The sequence below is a fragment of the Notamacropus eugenii genome, chromosome 2 (assembly GCF_028372415.1).
Source record: "Notamacropus eugenii isolate mMacEug1 chromosome 2, mMacEug1.pri_v2, whole genome shotgun sequence".
NCBI lineage: Eukaryota > Metazoa > Chordata > Mammalia > Diprotodontia > Macropodidae > Notamacropus > Notamacropus eugenii.
In genome coordinates this window covers 152,174,490-152,188,220 of record NC_092873.1, presented here as the reverse complement: position 1 = coordinate 152,188,220, position 13,731 = coordinate 152,174,490, and the positions used below count along the sequence as shown (strand labels likewise).

Genomic DNA, 13,731 nt, shown 5'->3' with positions numbered 1-13,731 from the left:
ATGTAGAGTAGCAGGAATGCTGTTTACATAGTTACTAGAGAAGTGCTTATCTTGGAATGTTCTTAGAATTAACAGGCTCCTTGAGGAGAGTTAAAACCTCTCACCACAACTTCTCAACTGATATCCTATAACATTAACAACTATTAATGATGGCTTTAAAGAAAAGTAAGGCTACATTTTAGCAACCACTTGACTTTGTAAGCATTAACCAAAAAGAATCCATTTGCAAAGAGGCTACTGTTAAAATTATTACATGTATCTAAATCAGTTGAATCAGCAATATTATCCTTAAAAAAAACAGATACGGAGGAATCAATAAACAGCAATAAAAATATTGAGTCATTTCACCTACAGAGTTCTTTCCAACAGTCTCATGAAAGCCTTGGTTAATGCACCCTCCTCCAGTTGATAGATAGATAGATAGATAGATAGATAGATAGATAGATAGATAGATAGATAAGATAGATTAACCTAAAGGTTCGTGTTTATAAAGCAAAAACAACATAGGCAACATGGGAGAAACACTCAAAAATCTGTTGACAAAAATGGATAGAAATCAAGCAAATACCAATCTATAGCTACATTACCCAGATTAAATAAATGTAATAATAATAAAGTTCACCCCCTGACCAAATCACATATCTTACTAGTCAATTCAACCAACATGTATTTCTCGACACAATAGATGTCCAGAAGTATCTTATGGCAGGACTACGCAATGGGAAGAGCACTGCATTTGATATCAGAGGGTCTGGGTTCAAATCTTTGCTCTGCTACTTATTACCTGTTGAACTCCAAAAAATCATTTAAACTCACTGGGCTTTACTTTCTTCAATGTTATTTTAATTAAGGGATTTGAACTGGGTAATATCTAGAGTTTCTTTCTAGCTCCAAACCATATAATTCAAATATAAAAATAATCAAACTAAAATGGATTTGGGAATTTTCTTCAACAATGCAGACCACAATTCATCCATGCCTGCCCATCCTGTGCAACATTTGCACAAGGGAGTCCATCACATTTTCTTGTTAGAAGGCTCTGGTGGATTGTCCTGGAGTGCTGCCTTTGGACCTGTGCCATTCACTGTTTTTATCAATGACTTGAATGGAAGCCTGAATGACTTTTTTTAAGGGTGGTGGAAGGGTGAATATCTGTAATTTCACTGGTGACTCACTGGTAAGGGAAACTTCCCATTTAGAAATTCACTTTGGCAATGGAGCCAAGATGGCAGAGTAACGACCTAAACCCAGTTGAAATCTCCCAACATTCCTCCTGAAACAGCTTTGAAATAATGTCTCAAATCAAATTTTGAAGAGGCAGAGCCAACAAAAAGAAAGGAGACATTTTTTCTGCCTAAGACAATTTAGGAAGTCTGCAGAAGGGGTCTATAACACCAGGATTTGCACAGGACTGGAGTCCAGCAGGAGCACCAGTGGTGGGCCATGGAGAGGGCATAAAAGTTTCACAACACATACAGAAATATTAAATGTACCCTTTTTCAAACTATAAAGCAATAAAATTACATTCAATAAAGGGCCCTGAAAGTATAGATTAAAAATTAATTGGAAATTAAATTATTTGATCCTAAAGGATGAGTGGGTAAGAACAAATCACGGAAACAATAATTTCTTTACAGATAATGAATGACAACATATCAAACAATGACAACATAGAGGACAATATACGAAAATCTGTGAGATTCAGCCAAAGCAGTACTTAGGGGAAAATCTATTTCTCTAAATGCAGGCATCAGTGAGACACAAAGTGTGAGAGACTGTATGTGTATATGTGTGTGTGTGTGTGTGTGTGTGTGAGAGAGAGAGAGAGAGAGAGAGAGAGAGAGAGAGAGAGAGAGAGAGAGAACAGATCTATGAATTGGGCATGCAACTAAAGGTTAGAAAAAATACTAAAAATCTCCAATTAAACATCAAAATAGAAATTCTGAAGATTAAAGAATCAATACAATTGAAAATTAAAAAAACTAGAGTTGGTTTTATGAAATAAATCAATAAAGTGGAGAAATTGGTTAATTTGGGTTTTGTATATTAAAATTCTATTGCATGGAATGATGCTCAAAATAAATTCAACATTTCTCAGAAATATATATGTGTGCATGCGTATGAGTATTATGCGTATGAGTATTATTCATATCAAGTAATCAGCTATGATTTCTAATGCATGCAATGTAGCAAGGAAAATGAATTTAAGTACAACGTTGCCCTCTCTTTTTTTAGCCATTTCCTATCCAAAGTTACCTCCTATCTATTTTTAATTTGCCTTCTATATACCTATGGTGTCTTTCAGTTAGAATGTAAGCAACTTTAAAACACTTTTGTTGTTATGTTCCCATAACTTAGTAAAAGACACGGCACATAACTGGTGCTTAATAAATGCTTATTGCATGATTGATTTCCTGTAGGAATTGGCCATTTCTATTGTGCTATAGAGGAAAATGATCCACACTTTAGCTTGAATTTTTTTGTTTTTTAAACAAGAAATTTCAACTATCTTGAGCTTCTAGAAAGTAAATAAAAGAATGTAGAATAGACACTGGCATAACAATCAAGTTTTTTTTTTTTTACTTTTCTGGATTTTCATCCTACCCATCAAATCTGAGAAGGAAAACAATAATCTCTTTAAAAAAGACTTCCCAAAAAACTATTATTTCTGGTTTCTCTTATTAGATCATCACGAAGACATAAAGCTTCTGCTACAACCAGCCAATGTGCTTATGTTCCCGTGTGCAGTACCTGGTACAATAAAGTTTGTTGGTTGATTGTTTGCACTATTCTACCTAGTAAGTTCTTAGACATTATCATGCTGACAAATGAAAAAATTCAGGCATATCCCATTTTATTGTGCTTTGCTTTATCACAAATATTGTTTGGTTTTTTTTGGTTTTGGTTTTGGTTGTTGTTTTGCTTTTTTTTTTTACAAATTGGAAGTTTATAAACTTTATGACAACCTGCTTCAAGCAAGGTGCCATTTTTTCCAACAGTATATATTCACATCATGTCTCTGTGTCACATTTTGTTACAATTCTCACAATATTTCAAATATTTCCATTATTATTACATCTGTTGTGGTGATCTCTGATCAGTGATTTTTTACATTACTATTGTAATTTTTGTGAGTCACCATGAACTGCACCCACATGAGATGGTGAACTTAATTAATAACTGTTGTATGTGTTCTGAGTGCTCCACTAACTGGTCATTGCCCCATCTCTCTCCCTCTCCTTGGGCCTCTCTCTTCTCTGAGAGACAACAATATTGAAATTAGGGGTAGTAGTAACCCTACAACAGCTTCTAAGTGTTCAAGTAAAAAGGAGTTAATTGATGTCATCACTGTTGTATTTTTACGAAATTACAACATCTACTCCACTTTAACAATCTCCACCGTGGATCAGTCAACAGCCATCAATATCAAGGTAATATGCTCTACCAAGAAAAAGATTACAACTCACTGAAGACTAAGATAATGCTTAGCATTTTTTAGTAGTAAAGTATTTTTATTTAAGGGAAGTACATTTTTCTGGCCAAAATACTATTTTGCATTAAACAGGCTACAGTAAAGTATAAACAATAACTTTTCTAAAAACTGGGAAACAAGAAAATTTGTGACTCTCTTTATTATGAAATTTACATTATTGTGGTGGTCTGGAATCAAACCCACAATATCTCCAAAGGTATACCTAAAGTAGTAATGAAGCTTTTATAGCAGAGAATATTATTGCAAAAATATAAAAACAGAAAATATCATTATCTCAAAAACAACAAAATCTCACTATGGGACACCGTTAGGAGCTAAGAAAGGCAATCATCCCTCTGTTATAATACTGAACTGCTTTATGAGCTATTCTTGTTATACCAACCACTAATCATTTTGATCCTGACTTCCCTCCCCACCATATAGTTGTTTGTCCTTCGTTCTCAAAGAGGATTAGGATATCAGGGAGGTGATGCCATAACATGCAAGTGAATTGGATTTAAATGAAGGAGGGCTGTACTAAGTCACCAGCCTCACTTTCTCCTCTAGAGTCACATGGGTCCAGTGACCAGATATATATTAGGGCAACTGGAGATGACCCAGGAAGTAGTTGGGGCACCTTGGCCTTTTCAAACTAAAGTCTTTAACAGTAGAGTAGAGGTAGCTGGAAGACTACCTTGATGAAGAGGTGAGCCAGAGCCCAAGATTCCATACCAAAGTAGATCAATACATGTGACTAAATTTGCAGAAAAGGATGATGTCACTCACATTCACCATTCATCTTATCTTGGACATCAGGCTATCCTCTGAAACAAATTCAATCTAAAAATGTGGCATATTTTATCAGATTTCTAAATAATACCACTTAATGGTAACAGATAGAAATACTGCTAACAACAGTGTTATCTCATTTCTGAATGGATTTTAGATAAAACACAGACAACTATTTACTCATTAAATAGTGTACAAAAATTCCTCATCACCAAATTTTAAATAATTTTACTGTAGTCTTAAAATATAATTAAACAGAATATAGTGACTTAATCCACCATGTTAAATCAATAAAAAAAAATTTTAACCAAAACAATATTTTACTGTCAAAGAGACATGTAATTTTCCTGTGGTCATAGTTTTTAGATTATATGTTTTAACTCAAGGCTCTTTAAAAACATTAGCAAGTCTCATTCATTGCTTTTAGTCCCACAGGTAATATTATTTGCTTTGCCATACTAAAAAAAAAAAAAATACAAATTAAGTTTAAACAGCATTAAAAAGTACCTTAGAAGAATAAGGCATTATTGTAGGATTTATTTAGGATCAGAATATAAAATACACTTTACTAATGATAGTCATCAACAAATGCAAAAATCAAGTATCAGTCACTTATTTTGGTCTAAGAGAGGCCTCTAGTGGTTAATACAGCTTTAATTTGAGTTTTTCCATGTTTAAAAGGCAGAATATTCTTTTTTTAAATAGCTTCTATTCAATTACTGTTGCTAAGTCAGTAAAAATAGTTCAGAATGTCTTTTACTTTTATTTTATCATTTGTTCATTTTTCTTCCTTCCAACTTTGGCTAGTCATACTTGTCAAGGGACATTTCAATAACAAATAACACATAAGTAAAATTATAGAATAATAATAAGCGAAGGCCACAGCAGTAAAAAAAAAAAAAACAACTTGAAGTAGTGTAGTATTAAAAATGAACAAATCTATAAAAAGCTCAGATCTTTTCTACCACAGAATCTCCAAAGGCAAAATAAAATAATTCCTCTTTAAAAAAAATGGAATCAATCTGTCCTATATATTCTGTAGGTCATAAATGTACTTTAGATTTCTTAGCATGATTGATTAAAAAGGATTAAATTATTTGTATTTCAATGTTCACTTTGTTTCTAGACATTATAGTCTCTCTCTCTCTCTCTCTCTATATATATATATATGAAGATTATAAAATATGAGCCATAATAATGTGTTAAATTTTAAAAGAATATGTTTTGGACTGTTTTGTGATATCACCTGGTTTTTCTCCCAGCTCTTATACTTAAGAGCTGTGTGATCACAGGCAAATCATTTTATCTCCCTGAGCCTCAGTTTCTTCATCTGCAAAAGAGGAATAATACAAAAACTGCACAATTCACAAAGCTCGGAGAAAGTAGTAATAACGGGAGCAATGAGGAACTGGCCAACAAGGACCTAGTCCCAGGTGAGCAATAAACGCTGCTTGGTATCAGTGTGAAAGAATGCTTAAAAAGCCTGTTCCTGGACATCTATTAATGGAGGTTCCTATCCTTTACTTGAGAGAACATAAAGGTATTCTGTGACTATGTTTTGTCCACATATTGCATGATGATGACAAGTCTTTCAACTGGCTCCTGAGTCAGGACTAAGTATGCATACCAAAGGAACCAAGAGGCCAAATCTTTCTGCTGGCAACAAGGACAACTCTCTGAGCTCCAAGTCATAGTGAATTGGTAAAAGGGTAGGGAAGGTGTTTCCTCCACCAGGCTAGCCACTGGCTAGCATATGGCCTCATAAGCAATCCTCTGTCCAAGATCTCCTCCATTTTCTCCTTTGACACAGGGCTTTCCAAGATCTCAAAAAGTTGGAAGAACCATTAGGAGTCCAGCAGCCAAGCTTGGTAAGGTGCCAGCCCTGCAAAGCAATCTGTATGAGCAACTCCAGCAATGGACCTACCTGGCAGCATGCCTTGCAAGAAAGAGAAAGAGACTCCTCCAGTGACTATGCCACACCCAGATATGAACCCAGAGATGGAAGTGTTGGTAGCACCCACTTTAAGTTTGTGCCCAGGGACTAAGATGATATATGGAAAAAGATGCTAAATTTCAGAAGGTTTTTTAGTACTTTGATTCTTGTTATATCTTTTCAATAAATATTCCTTTGTAAAATCTAACTATATCAAATTATTATCAATTAATGTTGAGTAGATATCAACTGGATAGGTAGAAAATGGGATGCTAATCCCTAATGTGAGAAGATATTAACTGGATGAGTAGAGACTATGGTGCTAATCCCTGATATAAGCGATAAAGAAGAGATACTGATAGAAGCAAATTATACTGAGGCACTAATCACTGGCAGGTGATATTGTGAGGAAAGACTTGAGCAGACAGAATCAAAAGAATCCCACTGCCCTGTAGGGGTACCCATAGAACTCTGAGAGAAAAATGTAGCCAGCTACAATATTAGTGAACTAACCTGCTGGAGCATATGAGTTTAGAGTACTTTGGTGATCCCCTGAAGGACAGTCATGAGATGCTGTGAATTGCATATGTGAGTGAGAAGTGATTCCTGATTGCTGAAAGATTCATGAGAGAGACATACAGAAAGGGAGAAGCAGAGAGATGGCGTCCTCACTGAGCCTTCTCATGGTTTGCAAGCAGGCAGTGTTCCATGCACATGCCCCCAGGAATAGGCTGCCAAAGACCGGTCCTCCCTCTGGTATATTTTCCCTAAAATTATTTGCTCTAATATCAAGTTAATCAATCTTTGATATCATCAACAGCCAATCAATAATCAAATAGCTTTTCCACAGTGATATAGCCAGCTTGTTCCTATTGTATGCACAATTTTAGCTCAGCAGTCAATTAAAAAGTCTTTATTTTCACAACTCCAAAAAGTCACCAAAAATATATACATGCTCTATAGTGGAGAAACAGGTACTCTATACTTTTAGAAGCAGTTTAACAACCTCAACATATATTTTGGCAGCAGAGAAAAACTATTTTGAATGCTGTTTGAATGCTGGGCCCTCACTAGTCAGCACCACCCTTACACAAACAAATGTGAATTACTATGACAATTGTATTCATTCTTACTCCACTAATGAAAGGATTATTATAAGTAAACCATAGGGTACTATACAAATGTTTTGTTCTTTCTGTGAAGGAAGGAATGAAGTTAAGGAAGGAGCAAAAGATAATAGAGTTAATATCAAATCTTTACTTTCTTACTGGATCACATATTCTTTTGATGTAATCCCAGGAACAATTCCTAACTACTTAAATGGAAGAGAAGGGAAGAATTCCTCTATCAGTCTTTCTTTTTTTAACAAAAAGCTTGCATATTTCTAAATAATTTACACTTTTCCCAAGTAACTTCCAAATGAGAGTGGGCATTTCATCAAAGCACAGGCAAAAAAAATTATAAATGAATAACCCAAAATAAAAATTGTTTAATATTTTAATTTTTAACCACAAAAAGTATTACTCAAAGAGCACATAATCTCTCACCACTCTAATCTATCCTGTACAACATTGCCAAAGTAATTTTCTCTAGGCACACATCTGATCATATGACTCACCTTCTCAACCAACTCCAGTGGTTTCCTACTGCCCCCAGGATAAAACATAAACTCTTCTGTTTAGTTTTAAAGCTCTTCACAAACTGATTCCAACCAATCTTTCCAGTTTCGTTGGATATCACTGTTTATTTTACCAGACCACGCTTACTTACTACCTCTTGACTTTTACTATAGTTCTTAAAAAAAATGAACTACTTTTTGTTTTTGTTTTTCCCGAAAAATCAAGTTAGCCTTTAAAAATATACCTACACATATAGATCTATGGCTAATATAGTTGTATTCATAGATCTACTTCTATAGATTAGAGATTATTATATATTAGTTCATATCTATATCAGAAATATATACTATGTATGTACATAAGCAAGTTGGCATCCAGAAGTACAATTTCAGAAGTAAATTCAAGATGTCACAAATATGAGACCACATCACTAAATTTGTGGACTTTTTCTCTCTTTTCAAAGAACACGAACTTTCATGAGGCAGGTATTTTTTCATACAGTTCATACAACTGCATTTTTATCTTTATTACACTTTTTAAAATGCAATTATGAGGCAACTAAAGGATATAGCACCAGTCCTATCCCTAACCAGGAGGACCTGAGTTCAAATTCAGCCTCACACACTTAACTAGCTATGTGACTTTGGGCAAGTCACTTAACCTCAATTGTCTCCCTACCCCCCAAAAAATTAAAGGCTTTTTCACCCATCCCCTTAAAAATGCAATCACAATGAAAGACTATCTCTTTCAATGATATCCCTAAAGAAGGTGGCTTAATTCATCTGTTTAAGAGACAGTGTGGATTTATAGGTACACACTGAAATAGCAAACAAATAGGAAGCACTGACAGTCACCCCATAATGTACTATGATAAAGCAACCCAACATCTTCTTTTAAAAAGAAAAGGACATAACTTAAGTAAATCACTAGAAATATGACCCAAAAACTGTACAGGCAATATTCACGAGATTTTTTTTTAAAGTCAATCTTTTGAAAAATGATTATGTGTTACAAACTGAAATACAACAACCCTTCAAGGAAGAAGTAGTTGGTTTTACAAAACAAAAACCCTTCAATCTAGAAATTTCAATTTCAGTCTCCCATAATTTTTGTAATTATGGTGCTAAATGCTTTAACAAAGTAAACAATATGACAATCAACACTAAGGGAACAATTTTCAAAGAAATCAGAAATCAAAAGCCACAAAGCTCTCCATTTCACCTTTCATAATTTCAAAGGTTAAAAAGGATACCAGAGCACACAGAACTGCTTCCTTGTAAGACTTTGGGTCAGCATTAGATAAATAACAGAAAACTTCAGAATTATAAATGATCAACCACATGTTGTCACGTCAAAGTAAATAAGGGCCTTTGAAACTGGCAAGCTCTAAAATCAACACAAACATGTAACTTTTAAAATCATAGTAACACTTCCCCCATTCTCTGCTATGCAGCAACCTTACCTGTATGGAACAATGATAAGAATATTACGTAAGCAAAAAAAAAAAAAAAAAAAAAAACCTCTGAACAGCCAACACAAATTATCACAAAGTTCATGTGCTAAAGCTTCCTACACTGTACTCCAGCAACAAAACATGATAAGTACTTAATACACTTTTGTGTAATTGAAGCAAATGGCTTCATTGGAGAGTACCTAGGAGTAAAGAGGCTTACTTTATACACAATTCCACATGCCAGAATAATTGGTCTTAAGTTCCACAAGAGACATGGGTTTGGTACAACTGAGAGAATGGGGTTTGTAGTCAGACTCCACAATTTAAATCTTGAATCTATCAGTCTCAGTTTCCTCATCTATAAAATGTGAATAATAATTGCACCACTTATTTCACTAGATGGTTATTACAATAGCAGTACTTTATAAACCCTAAGGGATGAGAGAGGCTGCCACTTGAAAAAATCCTAATAACAAATAAAGCATGCCCACATAAACAACAAATACAAAAAGGAGATAAAAGCAAGGCTTCCAGGCTTTGTCAAGAACATATATTTCTAAAACACCTAAACTGTCAGCACTGTACTTTGGAAACATTAAATGAATATTAAATTAAACCAGTTACTCAACTGTCCTAAATAATCACAATCTGCGTACATCAAGCTTATGTATATTTTTAAATTATTTTTCACCTTAGTAAATTTTCCCTGATTTGGCTTTCCAAAAATATTCAATATTTGTATTGAATAGTAAATAGGTAACAGCTGTCTTTTCTTCAAGAAAAAGCTGAGAGTCTGACTTGACTTTTTAAAAAGCAGGGAGGCAGGTGGGGCAAAGAGAAAGATTTTAAAAAGTACAACTAACAAAGTGATTATAAACATATTTCTGAAATTATTCATTAAAAATGTGGTCTTAATGGGAGTATGGTTAAAAAACTTAATTTCCGTTAGCACAGTCTGGTGTTAAGGTCTTCTTGTCCTTCCTCTTTTTCTATAAAGGTACTGCTTCATTTCAGATCTCTAGGAAAAACAAACCTATGTATGACTTATGCCAAGATCTCAAAAGGCAGATCAACTAGCCTCCATGCTTGTCAAAAGGGACATCTTGACTTTCACTGTCACAACTCATCAGCCACTGGGGGGAAAAATAACATAAAGGCTCTACTCACCATCTCTGTAAATTCCCCAATCAAAATAACCCTCTCTAGCCATTAATCCCCTTTAAGTACTATTTTCCCCTAACAGAAAGTGAACTAGTTCAGTAAGGACAAAGATTGCTTTACTTTTGTATTTTCACAGAACTTAGCTGGGTTTTTTTTACGCATAGTAAGAGTTTAATAAATGATTTTTCCTTCATTCACTCTCTCCAAAACAGCACCAGAATACCCTAAGTCTAATATTTAATATATCTTATCCTCACACAGTACAAATATCTAATTTAGTTTTCTTTTCTTTATCCTAACAAAGAAGCAGCCTTCGCTACAAAAATCAGTAGTTCCATGGTCACACAAAAATAAAGCCTAGAGAGCCAACAAACAAAAAATACATAAACATTTGACAAATTTTAATGCAGTACTTTCCTTTTCCTCCTGTTCCCAGGGTCATGATCCAGTACACATAGGGAAAAGAACATTTAAGTTGTCATCAGCACCAAGGAGAAGCCCATATTAATGCAGGGCATAAACTATTTTCCAAGTTCCATTTCTCTTATTCTTTTACATCTATATTCTTAATCCCAATACTAATTTTCCACAATAATAAATCAAGAACAAACAACAATTGTTACTACTGTCTAAATTGAATTCATAAAATAGCCATAAAAATGACAGAAAGGAGTATCACATTTGTCTTATTTCTATCAACTGAGGGAAATAAATGTACTGTAAATTCACATGGGCAGTCTCAATTGTGAGACATGTTGATTCTAATAAGGTTAATGAAGAGCAAATCACACTCTTTAAAGGGCAAAGCATCTTAAACCAAAAAGCAATTAAGAATAGTGCCAGCCCAAGTAGACACATTCTAAATGACTACTTTCATAAAAAGAAAAAAAAATTTAATGGCAGCAGAATAAATAACAAAGATGTAACCTTTACCCTGGGACCAAAAGTAAGAGAAATCATGTACAGCACCGGGGATAATTAAAACCTCCTTCTTTTCCATGAACCTTTCACATTTTTGTGCTAAGTCTGTGTAGTCTAAAAATAGAGGGGGAACCTATAAGCATCAGCATCTGAACTTCTCATCGTATATGCTCTATGCCAATACTCTATTCGAAGTGGACCTGTGAGAAATCAATAGGACTATAGAAGATTATCAAAAATTAATTTCAAAATCATTATTCTCAACTGACCCACAACATTTACCAAGTTTTGATGTCAATGGCGATCAATCATATCTTTTCTAACATTAGCAACACTAGTAAATTAGCTATTTTTACCTTACAAACTGTATCTACATCCCAAGGTAGAATAGTCTTCAAGTCAATTACTTCACAAGAAACTCCCAATTTTTCTTGAGCCATGCTTGCTACTTCTCTGATCACATGAACCTGAAATGGGAAAAAAACTTTTGAATATCTGAAAATCTATGGTATTCTCCCTCAAATTACTTAATATTACTTTAAAATTATTCATTTTTTAAAAAAAAATTTCACAATTAGTCAGAAACAATAAAAACTAAAATTCAAACCACACAAAGTAGTTGTTTGTGTGGTAATAATTTATAAAAAGAATTTGAGGACCAAAATTTCAAACAACATAAATATTTGAAGTGAATGTAAGACAGCATTTCATATTATTTTAAGACAAAACTACACTACTAATATGAATATGAGTCATAATCTAAATGACAATTAATTAGAACTACATCCAAAATTAATTTTCATTCATGGAAAAATGTACAGAGAATCATATTTCCACAGAAGGCAATTCCACTGGGCAAATAGGCCAATTTTAATTTTGTAATGACATAGTTATTTAAAAAATCTTTTTTGCTTTTCAAATATCTCCATACCAACGGTATGGAGAAACCATATCTTTAATAGATAGCAATTCTCTATCTAAAGAGATTTTTTTCAAATATCAGCAATAGACTGGGATTTTTCTATCCCTAAATCCCTCTTAACAGAAAACAATATTATGGACAATTAAAGTTGTATATGTTATAAAAGCTACAAAAGGAAGAGCTAATAAATTACCCTAAATTTTGGGCATAATTATGACAGATAATCAATGTATTTATATTTTTTAATGGAGTTATGATGCTTTTCAATGGTGTATAATAGCAAGCTTTCTCATTAAAGGCATCATTTATCCATACGCTCCTGTAAATTCTCCACATGCTAACCACTGCTGTAGGAATCCACTTCTTGGTCTCCTAAAATTATGTTGAGACCCATCAGGCTTGTGGAATGTCTGTTACCCTTCTTTTTTTACTATATGTCTACACCACATTTTTCCAGGCATATTTTCTTTTGATGATACATTTTATGAGAATTTTTGGATATAAATTGTTCCTTAGTAATATGTTGCAGTCTATATTATATCAACATGTGTCATTTCAGTGGCCTTTAGTGACCCAAAATATTTTTAAATACTCAAAGATCTATGCTGTTCCACGAATCACAGGGCATTATCATTAGATTATTATTATTTTAAATGTTGCTAATGTTATTAAATTAAATGCTATTAAGTAAAATGTTGTTATTAAAAATGAGCTTGTTTCAAGAAGAAGCTTACTTACCTGAGTCCCCCAAGCCACTAAAGTAACATCACTCCCTTCCTGTAGCACTTCAGCTTGGGATAATGGAATATAATATGGCTCCACAGGCACTTGTTCCACTAAATAAATATTGGGAAGTGAGTGAAAAAAGACAATTTTTCCCTTTTATATTTCTTCAAGGAAGAATATTTTTTAAAACTTCATCATAAAAGTCAAAATGTATTTTTCCATCAAAATTGTAATTTATCATGTATCAAAACATAAAAGATTTGATGATAGCCCCATCAATATCAACCAAATTTCAATAAACAATATCAACAATTAGAACACTTGTCTGATTCACTAAAAAGAAATTAAATTCCCAGTCAAGGTTTTTGCAAGAACCAAAATGAGGAACCAAACAGGAATAATGTGTATGTCATTATTTTGACATATTTTCCACAAAGTCTATATGCACACACAGATTTTATGAAGATGAAAACATAGGGATATAAATAGCTATTAATGTTCTCTCAGTGACCTTTTTCAGGTGATAATTCCATCTGTAATTTTCTTTATTCTTTTGGTATCTTTCCTTCTTCAAGAAATATTGAAAACTAATCTATAAGTACCTTAAAATTATATTTTCTGTAGCATAGATTTTTCCATGTTTCCTTGGTTAGATCCAGCTGTTCGTTCTTCTAAATTCATCTCTCAAAAAGCCATTTCCAATTATAGTCTCAGACAATGAGGAATCAGAATGCA

At 33.5% G+C, this 13,731-nt stretch overlaps 1 protein-coding gene across 1 annotated transcript in view; it reads right to left on the bottom strand.

Annotated features, from left to right (window-relative positions):
* Positions 1–13,731, bottom strand: part of BCKDHB (branched chain keto acid dehydrogenase E1 subunit beta) — a 258,801-nt gene that overhangs the window by 148,381 nt on the left and 96,689 nt on the right. Inside the window, exons 7-8 of the mRNA XM_072642674.1 lie at positions 13,009–13,106; positions 11,705–11,815 (exon numbers count right to left, since the gene is read on the bottom strand). Of these exons, the coding sequence (XP_072498775.1) occupies positions 11,705–11,815; positions 13,009–13,106 (209 nt within the window). The remainder of the gene's footprint in view (positions 1–11,704; positions 11,816–13,008; positions 13,107–13,731) is intronic.